Source organism: Mauremys mutica, chromosome 11 (genome assembly GCF_020497125.1).
Source record: "Mauremys mutica isolate MM-2020 ecotype Southern chromosome 11, ASM2049712v1, whole genome shotgun sequence".
Lineage (NCBI taxonomy): Eukaryota > Metazoa > Chordata > Testudines > Geoemydidae > Mauremys > Mauremys mutica.
Window position 1 is genome coordinate 71,196,599 of NC_059082.1, and position 21,393 is coordinate 71,217,991.

General features: G+C 42.1%; 3 protein-coding genes across 14 annotated transcripts in view; 1 reads left to right on the forward strand and 2 right to left on the reverse strand.

Annotated features, from left to right (window-relative positions):
* The window catches only part of EIF2AK1 (eukaryotic translation initiation factor 2 alpha kinase 1), a 52,469-nt gene extending 40,318 nt beyond the window's left edge, over window positions 1-12,151 (forward strand). For all 9 annotated transcript variants that reach the window (XM_044979004.1, XM_044979003.1, XM_044979008.1 and 6 more), the window contains 4 exons: window positions 9,482-9,602; window positions 9,733-9,812; window positions 10,535-10,768; window positions 11,932-12,151. In XM_044979004.1, coding sequence (XP_044834939.1) covers window positions 9,482-9,602; window positions 9,733-9,812; window positions 10,535-10,768; window positions 11,932-12,066 — 570 coding nt within the window. In that variant the 3' untranslated portion in view covers window positions 12,067-12,151. The remainder of the gene's footprint in view (window positions 1-9,481; window positions 9,603-9,732; window positions 9,813-10,534; window positions 10,769-11,931) is intronic.
* On the reverse strand, window positions 1,282-8,284 carry ANKRD61 (ankyrin repeat domain 61). 2 transcript variants are annotated; one of them, XM_044979011.1, is made up of 4 exons: window positions 7,958-8,282; window positions 3,235-3,329; window positions 1,913-2,243; window positions 1,425-1,592 (listed from the first exon to the last, which is right to left on the reverse strand). In XM_044979011.1, exons 1-4 carry the CDS (start codon window positions 8,186-8,188, stop codon window positions 1,560-1,562), a joined length of 690 nt encoding a protein of 229 aa, XP_044834946.1. In that variant the 5' UTR covers window positions 8,189-8,282; the 3' UTR covers window positions 1,425-1,559. The 2 variants fall into 2 exon arrangements, with proteins under 2 accessions (XP_044834945.1, XP_044834946.1); XM_044979010.1 differs by having other exon boundaries at window positions 1,282-2,243; window positions 7,958-8,284.
* Window positions 12,152-13,181: 1,030 nt separating the features above from the next.
* Window positions 13,182-21,377, reverse strand: AIMP2 (aminoacyl tRNA synthetase complex interacting multifunctional protein 2). Of its 3 annotated transcripts, none has more exons than XM_044979925.1 (4): window positions 21,248-21,377; window positions 18,524-18,730; window positions 17,709-17,940; window positions 13,182-13,727 (listed from the first exon to the last, which is right to left on the reverse strand). In XM_044979925.1, exons 1-4 carry the CDS (start codon window positions 21,260-21,262, stop codon window positions 13,342-13,344), a joined length of 840 nt encoding a protein of 279 aa, XP_044835860.1. In that variant the 5' UTR covers window positions 21,263-21,377; the 3' UTR covers window positions 13,182-13,341. The 3 variants fall into 3 exon arrangements, with proteins under 3 accessions (XP_044835860.1, XP_044835859.1, XP_044835861.1); XM_044979924.1 differs by having other exon boundaries at window positions 21,134-21,328; XM_044979926.1 differs by lacking the exon at window positions 21,248-21,377 and adding an exon at window positions 20,567-20,781.
* Between the last annotated feature and the right edge of the window lie 16 nt (window positions 21,378-21,393).

Genomic DNA, 21,393 nt, shown 5'->3' on the forward strand with positions numbered 1-21,393 from the left:
CCTAACTGTCTCTGTGCCTCCCTGGAAGCAGCGACATCCCCCTCCCTCAGCTCCTAGGCAGAGGTGCAGCCAAGCAACTCTGTGCGCTGCCTCTGCCCCCAGTGCCAGCTCTGCAGCTCCCATTGGCAGGGAACTGTGGCCAATGGGACCTGCGAGGTCAGTGCCTTCAGGTGCAGGCAGCGCGCAGAGTCCCCTGGCTGTGCCTCTGCCTAGGAGCCGAGGAATGTTGTCACTTCTGGGCAGCCCCCTGAGGTAAGTGCCGCCCAGAGCTCTCACCCCCTCCTGTGTCCCAGCCCTGAACCCCCTCCTACACCCAAACTCCTGCTGCTGCTGGGGGCAGTGGCCCGAGACTGCCCCAGCAGCTGCACTGGCCTCTGCAGAAGACCCAGAGGTCCTGGAAAGTCACGGAGTCTGTGACCTCCGTGACAAACTTGCAGCCTTATCTATCTACATAAACTCCAGCAGACGTATGAATCTTGAATAGACCTGATGCGATGGGTATCTTTTGAAACTACATTTTAGTATTAATGGTCATTTTTTTTTTCTGTTTCTTTTCCTTCAGAGTTAAGGGAGAAAATTATTGTCTTCAGAGGAACTCTCAAAAAATGGCTCTCTTTCAAAATGGTTATCTGCTATTGTTCTCAATGGCTCTGAGGCCACATGCTGCCCTTAACCAAGATGGCCCCTGGTTCTATTCACCTTCTTTTCACAGTGCACCTCTCTGCCTCCAGACAGCATGAGGGTTCACCATCTTCCCAGAGGGCACCTTGACTTCATTCCCATTAAGAACAATGAGAACCAAATTTTTTAAAAAATCCAACGAATTAGAACTTTGTCTTTACGTCCTCCTGAGTAACCTTGATTGATGACAATAGATATAGTTATAAGATTATTGTTGACTAATTGGCTTTAATTATGAGAATTTGTAGAATATCTTGCTTGTTTTGTTTACTAGTTAAACTGAAAGCATATAGAAATAGACCAAATGTGTAATTTCCCCATCCCTTTCTTTTGGAGGTTCACTGACTGTCTTTCTAGATACTGTACTTAAAATCGTGATTACACATGAAAAGTATTGTGTTTAAAAAAAACCCTTGAGTATTAAAATTACATTTGAGAAATGTTAAGAGCTGCTTCAAAATACACATACAGTATTAATATGCATCCTGATTCATGTTTAATTTTTCATTACACAGTTTCAGGATCAACAGTTTCTCAATTCACTTTCCCATGTAGGAGTGTGTGACTGCATATGTGACACACATTAATCAAATTTGACTGTTTAAGTCATGAGATTTATTTACCAAAGTTGTGAGTAGTCCTGGTAGTTGTATAAAGAATTCCACACAGTTACAGGAAGTTGTTTTTTCAAGCATTGTTTGTGTTTTTCCCCATATATTCTTCTGACAGTGATTTTGCAGATATCTTGCAGAGACAATATGTTATGTGATAATCTTACAAGAAAGTCTTTTTGTATTTGAAATTCTTGGAGCAGAAGTCCAGTGGGTAGATCGCCTTGATTATTGGTTAGCTTCAATGGGTATGAGAGGTTTAACAACTTATTTAACAGTGATGTACATCTTAGATTTGACCTGTGTTGAAGAAACAGAAAAAGGGGAGATTGCCCTTGTCTTGTTAAAATGTTAACATCTGCATGGTAATCTACGAGGAGATCAACTATTTCTTTTCTGCCTCCCAAGCAAGCATCATGAATAGCTGCTCGTCCGTCACAATCTTGAGTATTTACTTTGGCTCCATTCATTAACAGTAAATGGATGCAATCTATATCGGCAGCTAAAACTCTGCCTGCTTTAGATGATGCAGTGCACACTGCAAGCTGAAGAGCAGTTTTTCCATAAATTGGAAGAGTACAATTAATGTTTGCTCCACAGGTGATTAAAGTTTCTGTTACCTCCTTGTTCAAATGCTCTGCAGCAGTGTGAAGCGCTGTTTTGCCAAACTCATCTCTGTCATCTATGTTGGCACCATTCTCAATTAGAATAGATATAGCTCGAGAGGCTCCAGAGTGTAGGGCTAAATGTAAGGAGCTGTGTTTGTAGTTACTATCCATTTCAGGATCTGTTTGAACTTCCTTCTCACACAAGATACGAAGACATTCTTCTGCATTACTCTGTGTAATTCCCAGGTTTCTCTGAAATCTGGTCAAAATGTCTGTCCCAGTTAGATAAATATTTGGCCAGTGTAGCAGGAGGAGGTGAAGTGCTGTGTAACCTCTGTTATCTCTAAAATATACAAATTTAATAAGTTAATTCTTTTTACTTCAGTAAACATCAAGTGGCTTACATAAAGATAGCAAAGTAAAATATTTTAAACAGCAAAAAAGAGTTTAGACTAGCATTGCTAAACTAGTAGGACATCACCTAGCAGTGGGTTCCATGCCATCAGTTGAGAGAACAGCAAAATCTATGGGTCACTAAAACCCAGTAGCTGGGGTTGGTGAGAGGCAGAACAACTCCCTACTGACCCCTAATTTGTTGTTGTGGCTGATGCCTCCGCCCCCCTCCAGACTGGCAGCCAGTCACAGAGCTGCTCCTCCGCTTCTCTTCCCTGCCTTAATTATGCTCAACTCTGGTGCTTGGGAAGGTAGGAGACTTCACAGCACCTAGGAGCTTTGCTACCCCAGAGCTGAGCAAAATGCAGGCACAAAGAAGAGTATGTGGGGAGGCAGGCAGAAGCTCCTACCATACTCATGACGTAAATTCCACAACCCTTTGTGATCAAAAGACTGTGGGATGGAATGATTCTTTGGCCGCTTTTATGGGTGGCAGATCAAAAAAGGTTGGGAACCACTGTTTTACATTATTTATTTTTCGGGAGTAGCCTATTTTTGTCCAGTCCTTTGTCTTTCCTGCTTTTGTTTTCAGTTTGAGATGTATCTTTTCTCCTTCATTTATTTGTAGCCACAGTAGCTGGCAGTATAGTGAGCATATTCACGTTTTCTACCCTAATTTGTATACTGTGTCCATGTTATCCTGTGTTCCTTCAGTTATGTATTTCTGCATATGTTAAGTGAACTAAAAATAAAAAAACTCCACATTCAAAATTATGACCTCCAGAGATCTTGCCACATAGTGTGGGAAATCTTGCACATCAACACCTGTAGAAAATATAAGATCTTAATCACTAAGGGACCCCTAAAGTTATATTCCACTTCAGTATGCAATTGTGCATATTCTTGATGGAGTGCAACGTGAGTGACTACAAATGCCCTACCTTAGTTTTGGGTCAGCACCAGATTCTAGCAAACAACGCAAACTCTTCTCTCTTCTGTGTTTGGCAGCTAAGTGAATTGGAAGAATAGACCGATCCTGTATGAAACCAAAAATACGTATTTGTTAATGTACTTCTGAGTTTTGTAATCTATAGTCTGACTTTGCTTGAAGGTGAATTAGTTTATCTAGTACAATTTGTGAGAAGCACATTTTAGCTGGATAAGGTTAGGTTTAACCAATCTTCCTTAGCCCCTTGATAAACGAGAGCAGACAGAGGCATTTGACTGAATAATGGCATACTTGCTGTCTACATCACAGATTGCAGAATTTGTTCCACTAAAGCATCAGACCAATAGCAGAATATGTTCTGCAGAATTTAGTTGCAAATAAAACTTAAGAACCTTGTATTTAAAAAAAAAAAAAAGAACTCTGATTTGTCTGCCTATTGAACATTTGAATTTTAATATTAATTTAATTGAAAGAGCGTAGTCAAGTGTGTCCATAATTATAGTAGTTAAGCATTGAATATTAGAAATTTGATTTTTCTTTTATAGTTGGGCTTTTAAGATTTCTAACCATTCATTCTTTGAAAAAAATAAAATCAAGAAATTTGGGTCACCTAGTGTGTGTGTTAGATATAAAGCTGTGCATGTGCATCTGTCCGATTCTAGTGAGCATACTTTGCAGATGGGGTAAACAAATACAGTCCTGAAACTGTCGAAGACAGACTGCCTTCCTGGGATTTCAATCAAGCTGGTTCCGGGAGCTATATGTGGATTTGTGTTTCCTACAGATTTAGAAGTATATTGACTTACATCTTACGCTTCTGCTTTTCTTATTATAAAGCAATAACTGTAACAACATTGTAATTAAAAAAGATTAGGAAGAAATATCCCATGTCTGTCCATTTCTTCTCGAATAAGGATTTAAGCTATTCACCTTTCTTGTTCTTAATAGTAGTTGTCTTCACCCCAATTCTTTCTGATAGTCTTGTAGCTTTCTTGGTAGTGTACACTATACTGATACAGACTGAAATAACAGCATTTGTGTGTTTCTAGGAAGGCAGAGAAACCATCACCCAACAATGTTTGTTCCCTGTGTTTGCTTCTGACTTCTTGCTTTCTTTCAAGCTCCCCAATATGCTTGGGACAACCGTCCAATCAATATTGGCCAAAACCTTCTTGGCAACACTAAGCCCTGGTCTACACTGGGGGCGGGGAATCGATCTAAGTTACGCAGCTTCAGCTACGTTAAGTAGCTGAAGTCGACATACTTAGATCCACTTACCGTGGTGTCTTCACCATGGTGAGTCGACTGCTGCCGCTCCCCTGTCGACTCTGCCTGTGCCTCTCATGGCGCTGGAGTACAGGAGTCGACGGGTGCGGGCTTGGGGGTCGACTAGACTAGATGCGATAAATCGATCCCCGCTGGATCGATCGCTGCCTGCTGATCCAGCAGGTAGTGTAGACATACCCTTAGAAAGCCACTTAGATTGATGCATATCATTTGAAATGCCCCCACCATGCTTTGTACTAATTCTATCTACTGTATTCACTTGTATTCTCAGATAGTAAGTTTTCCATGGGCAGAATTTGTTACTTATTTGGCATGATGGTAAATTGCTACATAAATAATACCCTATTTTTAATATGAATGGTACAGTTCATACATTTCTTACGGGTAGTACAGTTAATGAGTGCCAGGCTGACTATAGTAATGCATTTGTGCAATGTTCCTGTATGTATCTGGTATGTTCTGACATCCCTTCCTAATGAAGATATTCCATGGAAAATGGTTAACTTCTGTTTAATTGGAATTTATTGTAAAAATGCATAAAACACTGTCTTGGGGTGATCCCCTGAGAGTCCCCTTATGCCTTAATCACAGGCCCCAACCAATCCAGGTCTCCATCACTACCACCATATTTTATATTGACAATGAGTCACTAGCTCCATTTGGTTCTAGGGAAGGGTATAGTAGCAGCAGCTAGTCCTGCCTACTTCTGCCTTCTTTCAGGCTCCCAACTCTTCCTCCTATACTTCCTTCCTGTGTGTTTATATAAGCCTAACTGCTGGGGTTACTTTCACCCTGTTAGCCACTGCCAAGTGCCTGTCTTTCAATTAGGGCTCAATTAATATAAATGACAGAGCTAACTCCTGAGTCAGCACCTCCTGTTACAAACACACTGCGCTAACTGGGAATCCTCTCTACGAACAGTTCATAATTAGAGGGAAAATTACACAGTTACGCAATTTCCTTTTCATGATACCCATATCTTTTTGGAGAGGAGATGCCTTACTGCACAGGGATACACACTAATCTAATGACAGTATGCACAGGCTTAAATGATGACTCAGGATAGAGTTTTGGCTAGGTAAACTAGCCAAATGAAATTTAATATGGATAAATGTAAAGTAATGCACACTGGAAAAAATAACCCCAACTATACATACAATATGATGGGGGCTAGTTTAGCTACAACTAATCGGGAAAGAGATCTTGAAGTCATAGTGGATAGTTCTCTGAAGACGTCCACGCAGTGTGCAGCGGCAGTCAAAAAAGCAAATAGGATGTTAGGAATCATTAAAAAAGGGATAGAGAATAAGATGGAGAATATTTTATTGCCCTTATATAATTCCATGGTACGCCCACATCTTGAATACTGCGTACAGATGTGGTCTCCTCATCTCAAAAAAGATATACCGGCATTAGAAAAGGTTCAGAGAAGGGAACTAAAATGATTAGGGGTTTGGAACGGGTCCCATATGAGGAGAAATTAGAGGCTAGGACTTTTCAGCTTGGAAAAGAGGAGACTAAGGGGGGATATGATAGAGGTATATAAAATGATGAGTGGTGTGGAGAAAGTGAATAAGGAAAAGTTATTTACTTGTTCCCATAATATAAGAACTAGGTGAAATTAGTGGGCAGCAGGTTTAAAACAAATAAAAGGAAGTTCTTCTTCACACAGCGCACAGTCAACCTGTGGAACTTGTTGCCTGAGGAGGTTGTGAAGGCTAGGACTATAACAGGGTTTAAAAGAGAATTAGATAAATTCATGGAGGTTAAGTCCATTAATGGCTATTAGCCAGGATGGGTAAGGAACAGTGTCCCTAGCCTCTGTTTGTCAGAGAGTGGAGATGGATGGCAGGAAAGAGATCACTTGATCATTACCTGTTAGGTTCAGCCCCTCTGGGACAGCTGGCATTGGCCACTGTTGGCAGACAGGATACTGGGCTGGATGGACCTTTGGTCTGACCCAGTATGGCCATTCTTATGTTCTTATGTTAAATGATGAAAAGGAAGGGGACAGGATTAGTAAGCCTAGAAACACTGGAGCTCTACTGATGGTTATCACTAATTCCATACTATGTAACACCCATATTTGTAACCCATTCATCTTACTCTTGGAAGCTTAAGAGTTTTTTCCCCACTGTTCAACATAGGTATGGTTACCACATATGTGGTTTCTGACACCCTAGTCCAGTCTCCCCCATGTTTATCTGGCTTTTCATGTGGGAAATTTGTACCACAGCTTCCTTGCTGTTGGAGTGATATCTCTAATTTATGCTTTGGGCTGGTCATGTGCATCAGGCAAACTGGAAGGTTTGCTAGTGAAATGAACCATTTGGCAATGTGGGTGCAGCCAGAATGTTGAGAGAAAGGCAAAGCTCCCTGACCCTTCCTCCTAGCAGCTGAGATTGAGAGGTTTGTGTAGATGTTCTTGTCTATTGTTTGGTTTTAAATTAAAACTCATACTTAATATTTTAATCAGTAGGATTGCAGAATACAAATTAATTAAAGAAAAAGGGGAGGGAAGGAAAGGAGAGTATTTATTGGCTGATTTCTTCTAATATCACAGTCCTAGTACTCAATTGGCTTCTTATACTGCAGCAGTAGGGAGGGAAAAAAGAGGGCCAGAATATAGCCTGCCCCAGAAAGCTTGAGCAAACAGGTACTATGTGTAAGGTTTCTGCTGGTCTGTGACTTTTGCAACACTTCCAACAGAATTACTTAACGATGGAGTGAGTGGCAGCTTTAACTCTGAATTTCACTGCTATTAGTTTGGATGAACACTTATCAAGTAGCCCTTGAGTTGGACAGGCACCAAAACTTAATATATCTTAGAAATACCATTTTTAATACATTTCTTGATTCTGAAAAATATAACACAAACCAGTTACAATGATAAAATTCCCATTTGTAAGTGGGATCTCTACCAGTAAACCTAGGATGTTTTGTTTTTATGATCAGTCATCTTTTTAGAAGGTACAGTATTGAATTTCACAGATGTCTTGTAGCTAGTCTGTTAATTACTTGACCATGCAATTGAGTCAAATCACTGGGTCATAGTAAACTACTTTCTGGGATTGTGGAGCTTGTGGGATTTATTCTGCCTCATATATTTATGAATGGGAGCTTTATATGCATGAAAAGTGAATGTCAGGTAGCTTTATTGTTTTGGCCAGGAATTTTTTAAAAAAGGAGCCTAATTTCAGGCACTCATAAATCCATATATTAAGTCCCAAAATAAATAGTCTTGGTCATCAAGAGCTGAACACCCAGTAAGATCTAACCAGTCAAATATAGATTTAAAAGCCCCCATTTTTTAATATTAACCTTTTGATGTTTTTAATGACTTAGTTGAGGAATTTTTTTTGTGAATTTTAAATAGCATCTTTACTCTGTGGATTTAAAAATGATGATAACTTAGGTCAAATGGTTACCTGGATTGACAGTGATCTTCTGCATGCACACTTATCCCAGACAATCAGTGGTTCATTGACAGGCTGGTGTGCTAGTAAAGCTTTAATGCTGGTGCTGTCATCTTTCATTATTGCTTCATATAGTTTTGCCTGAAGTGGCTTAAATCCCTTCTGCCTACAGGAAGAAAAGGAGTAAGTGAAAGGGTCAGACTCAGTTGTGGATGTGCTGGCTCCCTTGGTTATGTTACCCATGGTAAGATAAATTTAGTTTGTAGTGCGAATACATGGCCCAAAGGAAAGGCAGAATTTTGGACTCTGTCATGGGAACTGTATCACTCTTTGTGATGTTGCAAGATGTCGGGTTCTAGAACAGATTTGAAGTCGGGTTTTAAAGTTACAACTATCAGTAGAATACTAACTGATATTTGCCTGCATCTTGCTTCATATGTTTGTCAGACTTAATTATTGTGATGTATTTCTAAGTATATAATATTACCTCAGTGCTTGTGTAACATTTTAGAGTTGCTATAAAATAATCAAGGTATTAAATATGGACAGTGCATTTAAATCATTCAGGGTTCCACCTCCTCCACCCCCAAGCCAGGGCAGGATTATTCTGTACAGTTAATTTACCAAGCAATAGGGTTTTTACTTCCCTTTTGAGGAATTGTATTGCATCCTAATACATTTCACTGTGGAGATGATTTTCTGGTATGCAGCCTAAATGTTCTATTTAATTTCATACCGTACTCTTCTTAACACACTAAATAATTCTCCTTTCTTGGTTTACAGTTTGCAGGTATTTTTTAATTTTTTTAGCATTTTCTATCTTAATGGTCATATAGCCAAATTTAAATTTAACATATTAAGATATTTTAATCTTTTTTCATACGTCAATGCTTTCTGCCTCCTAAATCCCTTGTGCTCTTTGCTAGACTCTTCCCAGTTTCAGTGTATTTCTGATAATGAGTTACCCAGAATTGAATGTACTATTTGAGATGTGGTCACTAGAGCCATTTGGAGAAGAGGGACTGTTTGTTATGCTTCAGTATAGAGAGTCCCGTTTTTTGTTTGTTGTCATTAGACATTAAATGATCTAAATTTGCTGTGCACTATCATGCTAGGTCTCTCTTGTCATTACTGTTTCTCAGGTTTCCCCCTCCTGCTGAAGATCAGTTTAATATTTCCCCCCAAGTCTATAAGCTTGTATTTTTTCCAATGTTAATTCTTGTTTTGTTACTGTTTGCCCATGTTTCTTTTTTATCTAGCGCTTCTGGTGTTGCATGTCTGCCTCCACTGGTGTTTGCATCATCTTCTGATATAACACCTGTGAATTTCATTTATGCTCTCTTTTACAAGGTCATTAATGCACATGTTAAATAATTAGTAATTAACTATTATAGGTGTTGTTTGGTTTTATCCTTCTGAAGACTATAAGGAATATTACAATTTGTGAAACAAATAGAGAAATGTTACTTCAGAATACTTTTTAAAAAATTCTGATTTTTTTTTAAAGTAAGAGATTGATGCAGTTTATTTTTGTAGCCCAGAAATGTCTTTCTATATGGATCAGACCACCGTGTGAAAATAGGAGATTTCGGACTGGCTTGCAGAGATATTATACAGGAAAACCCAAACCACTGGTTAAAGACAGAGAAGATAAATGGTAATTGGAAAAACACAGTTTTCAATTAAAAAATTAGCAGTGCATTATTGAGATGTTTAAATCATTATCAATTTTTATAAATGAACTTGGAGTCACTGAAGCAATTTTAAATTAAGTTTCTTTTTTGTAGGACTAAAACATACTTCAGGAGTCGGTACTTGTCTGTATGCTTCACCAGAACAGTTGCAAGGATCTCACTATGATTTCAAGGTAGTGACAATTGTTTTTTCCCCTATAGTTTTAAAAATACTTTGGTGCAAAGTATTATCTGCCCAGCATTTGTTATTCTGATGTACTTTCTTTAGGTTAAGATAGTGATTACCTTTGTCTTTACTCCTTAAATAAATCTTTAAGAGCAACATTTCTCTAAAAAGAAAAGGTTAAAAATGAATGAGACTTGGGGGGAGGGATAGCTCAGTGGTTTGAGCATTGGCCTGCTAAACCCAGGGTTGTGAGTTCAATCCACGAGGGGGGCCATTTAGGGATCTGGGGCAAAAATCTGTCTGGGGATTGGTCCTGCTTTGAGCAGGGGGTTGGACTAGATGACCTCCTGAGGTCCCTTCCAACCCTGATATTCTATGATTAAATATAATGAAACAAATGTATACTTGTTTTTAAAAGAAATGCTTGTTACAGTTAGTAGGAACAAAACTTTAAGTCTCCTGCTGGGCAGTTACACTGTAACTAGTAAAGTTTCCTCACTACTGGCTCTGGCATAAGTTTCAGTTCTGCCTTTTTCTTGTGCACCTCTTGTGATGAGGTAGTTCATGTGTATGCTAAAACTTTCTTTAGCAAAGTGCCAAACAGTCTGTTAGCCTTTAGGATGCCGTGTTCAACACCTGATATTGTTTCCTAGAACCTGTGTACAACATTGAAAATTTTATTTTGAAAATAAATGTAACTAGACCTTTTTACTTTTTTCCCTCTTCCAGTCAGACATGTACAGTGTGGGTGTAATTCTTTTAGAACTTTTTCAGCCATTTGGAACAGAAATGGAAAGAAGCAAAATTTTGACAAGTTTAAGAAATGGCTATGTTCCTAGTTCTTTTAGCAACAAATGGCCAGTACAAACCAAGTATGTTAAGTTGCTAACCAGTGAGGTATCATCACAGAGACCAACTGCTGCTCAGCTTCTTGAAAGTGAACTGTTTCATAATACAGAAAATGTAAGTTATTACTCTAACAGCCTCCATTTTAGTACAGCATAAAGAAAACATACAGCTGAAAAAATGCATTTATGCAAGAGGAACATAAAAAATTGCATTGTGTTGCAGAGCTGTGTTCTCCCTCTGCCTGTTTGCATGCCCTCATTGCTATTTTTACAACTTAGAGGATGGTTTGAATGATGGAGCAAATGTAGTGCTTTTCTGATTACTGTGCTTAGGACCACTGCATGAGAATGGGCTGTTGCACCAGTGTTTCTAATCTTGGGTGGTTGAGAAATATTGGTCTCAAAATATAGATAACTTATTTTCATTGTTGTGTCAGTTTTATCTGCTTCTCTGAAGACATAATTTTGCAGGATTCTCACTCCTGTGCTTCTACCACAAAACCTACCAGGGGTTCCCTTACCACTTTTTAGAATTTTGATCTTCTGATTCACCTATATGCTAGTTCAAGGGCTGTGCTCTAACCTCAGAAGCCCCAGAACATTTCAGTCATCTCCCTTTAAAACAGTGGTCCCCAAACCATGGGATGTATCCCCACCCCGATCCCCCAGGGGCATGCAGAGGTTGGGAGGGCATGTGGTAGGGCCCAAGCTAGCCCCCCTGGGGGTGGGGAGGGAGCACCACTCACCCCTACTCTAGATCCACCCCCCTGCCCAGCTCCACCCCCAAACCAGCTCTGGCTCTAGCTCCAGCTGCTCCCTCTCCCCCTGCCCAGTTCAGCCAACTGTCAGGGGTGCTGGAACAATTTGTAGAGTGCTGAGCCATTAAACCAAACTGTAAACCCAGTATCTAATGGAAACCACTTCAAGCTAGGGGTGCAGCACCTATGCCAACTGTGCAGTAATGGAGGAGGAACGTGGACAGATTCCATTAGAGAGAGCAGGTGGCATGTGACAGGAAAAGTTTGGGCACCACTGCAAAATAAAAGCCACTTGGTACTGTAGCAGAAGGAAAAGTCCATCCCCTAGTACTGCAGCTAACAAATGTCTGCTACTGCCATCCCTATCATCAGTGAAACTTGCATTTCTTCTGGCGGTAGAGTAAGTTAACTTTTCAAGGGGGGAAACATTTAGTTGGCTTGGTGTATTAGCTAGTGGCAAGCAAATTTAAGAGGAATCCTTACAATACATGACTTTTCTTAAACTGACTTTTACTTTCAGGTTATTTGTAGTCTACAGCAGAAGGTGATGCAGCAAGAGGAAGAAATTGAAAAGCTTAAGGAGAAAATAAAATTGCTTTCAAGAGAAAAAGAGGATAGAGAAGATCAGCACAAGAGGCTTGGTTCTCCAGTTTAAGTAGAGCATCAGTCAGACTGTGTATACATGAGTAGGTCAATATAACCTATAAAATTATGTAAAGTTTCTTATATAAATATTTCAAAATACCTTTCTTGTGTCTGTACTTTAATGGTATTTGTCTTTCAGGCATGATTTAGTTATGCTCTGTCTCTCATTTCACCTGTTCCTATAAGGTCACTACTGGAGATGAGCAGTAACAGTACAAATAGTATCAAGCCTAGGCCCTAGGTCAAGGCATGGCTGGGCAACAACAGTAGGCCCAAGCCTCCAGGGCCTGGGAGAGGGGGAAGACTGCCACCCATGAGTTGGGTGGCAGGGGGGGCGCAGGCCCTCCCACTCCACTGCATCCCAGCCCAGGGCCCTAGCAACAGCAGAAGACCTGCTGCTGCGTCAGTGGGGATCCTAGCCACAACACAGACATGGGCTCTGGCAGTGCTGCAGCCAGACGAGGATCAGCTGCCCCTGGGCTACTTCAAAACTCCCCCTCAGGTAGTACCTGGGTCAGGGTTGTCCTCCAGGGGGGTCCACCACCCTGGGTTCCTCAGGGTAGTGGGCAAGCAGCAGGCCCAGCAACTCCTCAGGGTAGCAAGCACAGGGCAAGTCAGCCCAGTCCTGGTGTGTACCTTGGGCCACAGGGGTTTCCCAGTTGTGGGCTAGGCAGGAGATATCTGGCCCAGGCAGGAGATATCTGGCCCACTTGGTGGCTGGCTCCCTAGTGCGCTCTGAGGGTAAGCCTTTATACTTCCTGGTCACCACCTGACCCTCTGAGGGGCAGGCTCCGAGCTCCCCCTACTCCGATCTCCAGATGGGCTCATCCTCACTGCACTCCCCCACTCCTTTATCCCCTGCCCCCCATAGGCAGTGTGTGTCTGGAGCTGTTTTTTTAGTAGTGTCTGCTCACACCCCTCTCTCCGAGGTTGCCAGTGCAGGGGAGTGCCTAATGTTTACATCTAACATTTTAGCTCTAAGCCTCTTCCTGGATCGCTATGGGGGATAGCTTGGGGCCAAAACATGCCCTCAACACTTACAACCACTGGTCTGACATACAGCTATGGCACCACAGGCTATTAGGGGTTACTTTAATCTCATACAAATAAAATTACAAGCAAAAGGCAACTGTGATGTCTTTATTGGTATAAGACTTTACAATTGATGTTAAAAGACTTCAGTCCACAATCTCATTAAAAGACATTTTAGAAGAGACTTTCACAACCACCACAACAGGCATAAGGTGGAATAAAGCTACAGAATCCCCCTTGGAAGAGTGCATACTCATTTTAATAGTTTAAGGGCACTGTTGAAAGGTGCCAAATTCTCACAAGACTTCATCCATTTCTGTACATTGGCTGGAACAGCATTAGAGCAACTTGTCTGCTGAAGTGCACACCACGCCACGATGTCTGCTACAGTGAGTTCATTTCCCCCCAGCCAGGGTGTCTTGCCAAGGGTGGTGTTCATGGAGCGTAAGACTGCTGCTTTTTCTTTATTGCTACCTTCCTTCAGCTGGAAGATGGCTGTATCCACCCAACTGTCTATCAGAGTTGAAGTGACTGCATTATGCTTCTGGCCACATAAGGAGAACAAAAATCTAGCAATATTTCCTTCTCCTTCAATGGGACACATGGTTTGAATGCTGAACTTCATCTGGGGCTTGGGAACTGAAATTAAGACAAAAATAAGAACACTTGGCACCACAACTGTTTACAGTACATATAGGAAAAAAGGTTCATTAGTAGTAGAGGCAGGGCTGCTAGTGCTGCCTATTGAAGTTTTCCCTAGAAGATCCTGTTTTCAGTTAGTTATAACTTGCCCTGTTGGGTTGAAGTTTTCTATGTTAGATGTCTGCTTCAGTCTCAAGGGTGGGGGGTTTTTTGGGTTTTTTTTTTTTTTAAATTTCAGCTTTTTCCAAGAATGAGTCTAGGAAAATACCTTTTGCTTCTGTTAAGTTCAGCCTATCATTTCAGTGAGACGTTCTAGCACCACCTCTTTCCCCCACTGCCCAATACTATGGAGCAGGGCCCTGAAGTTTGGGAAAGAGGAGGGCTTTTGCTGTGATAATAAATCCCAATTTGGCCAAGTTCTAAGCCTTTGAAAAGTCAGTTTCCACATGCTCATTGGGGACTTAGATTTTAACAGCTAAATTCCTTGAAGAGTCTGTCCTCAGTGGCCATGCTGCAGTTTGAGACTAAGCAGAACTTTCCCTGCAGTGAATTCTGGACTCTGCTAGGTCCGGGAACCTGCCTAAGGGCAGGTACCTAACACTCTCTCATGCTCTCCATAATTCATTGGGCCTAGGCAATGTGGAGGTGACGGTTGATTCCAATGAAGAATGCCAATGGCTGGGAAAGGGGTAGAGGAGTCTTTGTCCACTAGACTACACTCCACAGAGCCTGGAATGAAACCCAGCATGCTTGAGTGTCACCAATATAAGTGAAACTCACAGGCGAAGTGTCCCATCCCACCGCACTCTCAAGCTGGTACACAGAGGATAACTACTTACTACTCCATAAACTCCAGGGGCAGAGGTCTGTAAGACAAATGTAAATATTCCAGTTCTACTGATGAATAATGCATGCATTCAAGATGATGCTCTCCAACAGAATTTGTTTTCAGGAGTTATTTGTGTATACCTCTCTTGCTTTTTGAATACTGCAATCTTAATCCAGCCCCCTTGAACATATATATTATGATAGTCTTTAATTATACGATCACACTTTTCCCCACAGGATCCCTGCTTCATTCAGTACTCAATGAGCAGCTATTCAATATTGTTTTCTTATTGCTCAATGCATAGCCCCATGCCTGCCTTACTGCATACTATTCAAGACCTGTTCTTAAAAACAGAATGATTAATTTCCTTATAAGCTTTTCCATGTTGCTTACCACTATATTATTGGAGGGCCTTCCCAAATAATGAATTTATCTTAACCCTGTGACCCAGGGTGTATTTTACAGATAGAGAAACTAACAACAAGAAATTAAGATCAAAAGTATCTACTAATTTCAGGTGTTCAATTTGAGATGCCTAGGACCTGAGTTTCTGGTGTACTCCATATCATATATAGCACTTTTATATATTCAAAACAGTTGCCACTGACTTCAGTTGCATCTGAATGCTTAGCATTTCTACAAATCAGAACCCAAGGACTTAAGACAGGCACCCAGAAAATGAAGAACACAAAATTAATAACCTATGAAATGTTTGCATGGACTCCAAAGGCAGCATTCAACTGCCATAACCATGAGACTGTCCTTTCTCTTCCTGCAATCCCAACTCATTCACTACACACCTTCCTACTTCTGCAACAAATGAGGCAGAGGTCCTACCGACAAGTCTCTACTACACACCCCTCATTCATCCCCACAGCAGGTCCTGTGAAAAAGTAGTATGTGATTATGCAATTAAAGACCATCAAATGCATACACACAAGGAGGCCAAATTAAGATTGAAAATTAAGGCTGCCTATGCAAAGTTCCTAACTTATAAGGGCTTGACTTTGCAATTTTAATAATGTTCTTTTAAATGTAGTTTCTGTGTAGTATGAAATAAGTTTAGGAATGTCTGTCATTGTTTCACTATCTCCCTAACTGGATAGTGCTACTATTGTAGTAGGGTTTTCCCTTATTCATATTTAGAGAATCATCAAATGAGAATGCAGTTCACTACAGAAAAGACTTTCAGAACAACAAGAAAATGATATTAAATTAGTTTAATAACTTTTTATAAAATTGATAGGGATATGAATTGAAAGGGAGATAGCTCGAACTCAGCCTGGCTAAAATGGAAATTCGTGGTGGAAGAGGACAACAGGAGTAGGCCTTTATGCCTAATTTACTGAAGGTATAAAATAATGTCACTAATAAGGGCTTGCAGTCTTTGGCTCCTCTTAGATTAATTTCTTCTGGATTCCCAGGCATTGGTAAACCCCATACAACTTTACTCCCAGATTTGATTACTGAACTACTTCTGGAATCCTCCAGCTAGAGCAGAAATGGCTGAGAGGCATGGGCTAGGATGAACAGAACCTGTGCTCATTCTGGATAGTTTCCTGTTCACTTGCAGATGCAATTACACCTGCTGTCATCTAACTTAGGATAGTCTAGGACCCACTTGAGAGGTTCCTTGTTGCCCCAACAAGAGTGGGGCAAATGCTGTTAGAAGCTAACTTTTAGCTATACGTAGCCAGTGTCAGACCACATATTGAGGCGCCAACCAGTGGAATTCATTTCCTTTGACTAGTCCATCAATGGATAAGATCCGTAACAGTGATGGCAAAATGTATTTTATGAGCTCAATCACTCTTTAAACAGCATGTTTCAGAACATATTCTGCTCACCTGCTCTATTAAAGGGTCTTTCATGAATGCTCAAAAGGAGCACTCAACTCAAGCCTACTCCTTACCCACTTTTCTGTGTGTACACACCTGCCTCTGCTGTTTCATCTTTGTTGCTGCTGTTACTGGTATATAGGGGTGCCAACTATCTAATTGTGCAAACCCAAATACCCTTGTCCCACCCCTTCTCTGAGCCCCATCCCCACTCACTCCATCCCCCCTCCGTCACTCGCTCTCCCCCACCCTCACTCACTGTCACCAGGCTAGGCTGCGGGAAGGGGGCTGGGCTCTGGGAAGGAGTTGGGGTGCGGGAGGAGGTGTGATGTCAGGCTCTGGGAGGGAGTTTGGCAGGGCTGCTGAAACAATTTGCATAGTGGTGGTGCTGAGAGCCATTGAACCAAACTGTAAGCCCTGTACATAATGGAAACTACTTCAAGCCGGGGGTGCTACAGCACCCCCAGCACATACTAGCACCTATGGAGTTTGGGTGCGGGAGGGGGTGTGGGGTCAGGCTCTGGGAGGGAATTTGGTTGCGGGCTCTATTGGGGTGCAGGAGGAAGTCAGGGGATCAGCGTTTACCTCGGGCGGCTCCCGAAAGCGGCTGGCACATCCCTCTAGCAGCGGCTCCTAGATGGGGGGGGGCAGCAGGTCTCCGTGCACCACTGCCTGCAAGCTCCGCCTCTACAGCTCCCATTGGCTGCAGTTCCTGGGCAGTGGGAGCTGCGGAGTTGGCACTCAGGGCGGGGGCAGTGCGCAGAGACCCCCCTGCCCTCCCCCTACCCCAGGGGCGCAGGGAGGGTGCCGGCCTCTTCCAGAAGTGGTACGCAGCAAGGGCAGGTAGGGAGCCTACCTTAGTCCTGCTGCCGTGCCAGACTGTTAGCACCCAAAATCTCCCGGTTTGGCTGAAGTAGCCTCCGGGAGATTGAGCGTGATTCCAGGAGACTGCCTGCAAAACCGGGAGGGTTGGCGTCCCCACATTTCTGGCCTAGCTGAGGAAGAGCATGCTCTTGCAAGCTCCTTCTAGAGCAGCAGATGAGGGATACACCTGAACAAGACACATTTGAGTGTACACAAACTGCTGTCCAAAGGAAACTAAGAAAAAAAGCTCTGATTTTTTGTTGTTGTTTAGTAACCTTAGGAATTACTTGTAGCAACAGCAGATACAAAATTCACATGGAAGTGTGATTTTTCAAATTGAATGACCCTTTAAATGTTGTGTTCATCTAAAGCAAATGCCTGAAATCAGAACTATTTAACCATTTGCAAACCAACACTCCCCTTCTGTAAGTTAGATGCCATTCTTACCATTCTTCCAAATGAGAGTGAAGCCCAACTGATACTCGTGACGTGACTGTTTCCTAGTCTGCTCACCGAAGCATTTCAAGAGGTTTTCTGGCACACATTTCACTGATGAGTGTGTATGAACAGCTGATAAAATCTTATAACGCTCACATAGCAGACTGTGCAGTACTAGCAGTGACAATGGAGGTTGAGAAGGGTTTGCATTGATCACAATATCTTTCAGAGCACCATAATCCTGCATCAAAAGTAAATAATATTTAGTAGACATTAATGTGTAACAACTCATTGCACTGCAGAGACATTCAATAAGTACATTTTGGTATGGAACAAGGAATTTATCAAGCCATATAGTTGTATATCCTATAGCATTCAGTTTATTTTTAACATTTACAATATCTGCTCAAGCAACTTCCTTACCAAGCAGTAATATTTCTAAGATAAAAAACACAGTGCTCATTATGAGTCAAAACCTGGTTCTAGCTGAAGTCCAAGGTAAAGAAAGAGTCCATTAACTTCAGCAGAACTAAGGTTTAGTGCCATGGCCATAATTTCAATATCAACTAGTCCATCTTAGAGTTCTGTGATCTGGAGGTTTCAAATAACCCAAACTGAGCAGATTTTGTTTTAAAGAGCAGTAGTAGGTCTTTTGTACATATCACTTTTGAATATCCCAAATTTTACTCAGCCTGCAGTTTTTTACCCTTCTTATTCAAATTTGGATGCAAAGCAAATTAACTACTGATCAGAGAGACCTCTGCACAAAAGGTAATTCATTCACTGGACACATGTATATTGATAATATACCAGTCTGGACTTGCCTTCCCAAGCATTGAATCTAAGTCTGCTGCACTTGCAGTCAAAGGAGCATATTCATCAGCTTGGATTATATTAGTTACATCAAAGTCAGCATCTGGTGTTTGTATCATCTTTGAGAGCCCATCGACAGCAGTTTTAAGTTCATACAAGCGTTTTAAGATCTCTTCTTGGCGGGATTCAAGTGCTAGAAGTGATGGGTCAACCTCTTCCTAGAGGGAAAGAATTAAATTAAATTAATTTTCACTCATACCCAATTCAATGATATACAATAATTGTATTGATGTATGAATTGTGCATAAGTCTCTATAGGAATTTATTCTGACACTAGTCGCATCACACCTCTCATTTTAACACACTATGGAAATATTTTAAAAATATCCTAAAGGAAATTCTTAAGCTTATTAGTATCCCATGTCACTTCCACTGACTTTACATGAACAGATGACTGCAAAATGATGGATTGTAAATATGCCCCTTATTTAAATGGTTTACTGAAATCTTATTGGTTCAAATATCTTAAGTAGTTTATTAAACAATTTTTGATCCACGTGTTACAGCTCTATCTACAGAACAGTGATTCCAAGACATAATCAAAACCAGATAAAAACTGCAAATCTACATACATAAGAATTCAAAATTAAACCTTGAAGAGTTTAAGAACTTCAAGAATACAGAAGCCTAAAGAACCAAGAATGACTTGCCAACCACTTACTTCAACCAGTGACTTTCATAGTGATGAAACTCATGCTGATGTTGCAATATCAAACAGCTTTAAATAAAAGTGAATTCTAGCGCTCAAACATAAGGCTTGGAGTCAGATCTGGTTCTTCCCAGAACTGTTATACAAACCCGAGCAAAGTATTTTACCCATCTGTGGTAGTTGGATAATATCTTTGTGAAGTACTTTGGAGATCCTTAAAAAAAGTGGCAGTGAAAGTTTTAGTTATTACCGGGCAAGATATGCAAGATTGTTTCATGATAATTTTAAATCAAGATTACTGATTTAAAAAAAAAAAATGGCAACAGGCAGCCTATACAATGCAAAATGAAAGTACTTTGGTGCTAAAGGCAAACACCTAATGTATATCCTTGTGCCTTATCTTAGGTGTGGCCCTTAATTCTTCAAAGTATGAGGAAAGAAAAAGCTACTATTTAGTACTAAAAGTGAGGTTTCACCAAGAACAGTATGAACTACACTGTACGGGCTGGTCTGCATACCCTTGCACCAAAACACCTACATTGATTTTAATTCACACCTGGTGGTATTTTTGTGCAAATGGGTACCAAACCTTACAATTAGATCTAATTTTCACAAAAATAGCTATTTCAAGTATGTGTAGTAATACTGCATTTCTGTAGAGGACATGTAAACAGAGAGGGTGAGGTACAGTAAATAGACTAATAATTCACCAACTTTTTCTTGCTCTGCAGAACACTGAAATATTCCCTCATGAACTATCTGCTCCTTCGCGCACACACCACCCATGACTTCCCAGGTTTGGCTATCAAAGTATTTAATCTACAGACCACTACATTTATTTTACACTGTCCCATTTTTGCTATGCCACAGATTTTTGTATTGACAATTGGTAACTGCTTTGTAGATGTCAGGGAAACTGAAGGGTCAGGCAGCTGGAAAGGAAGCGTTGGAACTTTTGGCACCTGGGTATGCAAACTGGTTTGTGGCTGTGGGTAAAGAACGTAAAATTGATGTCTGCTAACATAATCAGCAAATAGTTGACAATGTTGACATTTGTACTGCCATATTTAGGTTTTGAGTAGATAACCTATTAAGATGCATAGGGAATTAACATATCTCAGTCATATTGTTGCAGAGTGGTAGCAAACTCAGGACAACAATTCTATCACCTTACACTTGATTCACAGTCTATGGTTACCTTCACAGCCACAAAGGCAAGACACAACATCTTACTCTCAAAAAATAGAACAGATTCTGGCACACCCTTCCACAAAGAGAGATGGAGTCCAGGGCATGCCGAAGGCTTTGCCTATGACTCTCTATGGCCCCAGGAAAGACGTTGTACCTTCCTGTCTCAGTTTCCCCACTCGTAAAACAGAGATGCTAAGGGACTAGTACGATCCGCAGAGGGCTCCGAGAGTGCAGGTTCCACCACAGTCAGACCCCGTGCAACTATGGGCAGGCAAACCTCACTGCCGACAAAGGAGGCTCAGCGCTATCGAGAGCAAGCAGCCGGGTAGGCCGGGGCAGAGCTCCACCAGACCAGGGTTTCCCGGAAGTGGCCACACAAACCAACGGTTGGCTTCCCCCAGTGCAGGAACTGAGGAATCCTCTCCCCGCTCCCCGCGCCGGGCTTGGGGGTTCCGCGAGCTGCCTGACTTCTCCCCCCGCCCCCCTTTGGGGTGAATACCCGGGTCCGGGCTCCTCGGCCACGCGGGGACGGCGCCAGGTCCCTCCCTGCGCGGAAGAGTCCACAGGGCCCAGCTCCGGGGCCGCTTAGACCCTTCCCGCGAGGAAGCGGGCTGGCCCAGAAGCAGCCCAACCCCCACCGCTCCCAGCCGAGCCCCCAGGCAGGCCTCCGTCCCGCTCCTCAGGAGCCCTCCTCCTCCTCCCCCCCCCGCTCCGCTCCTACCTGGTGCGGTGGCGCAGCGGCCGCCGGGCCGCCGTGCAGGTTCTGCAGCCGGTACATGCAGGTGGGGAGCTGCTCGGCCCGCACCGCGCCGGGCGCCCCGTGAAAGGACCTCACCTTGTACATGGGCATCGCGCCGCAGCGGCCCCGCGCCTACTGCTGACCCCGGCTGACTGAGTCAATCACAGTGCGCTGCCCGCGCAGCAGGCACCAGCCCAGAAGCTGCCCCGCCCACCGCAACCTGTCTCCCATTGGTCCATGGA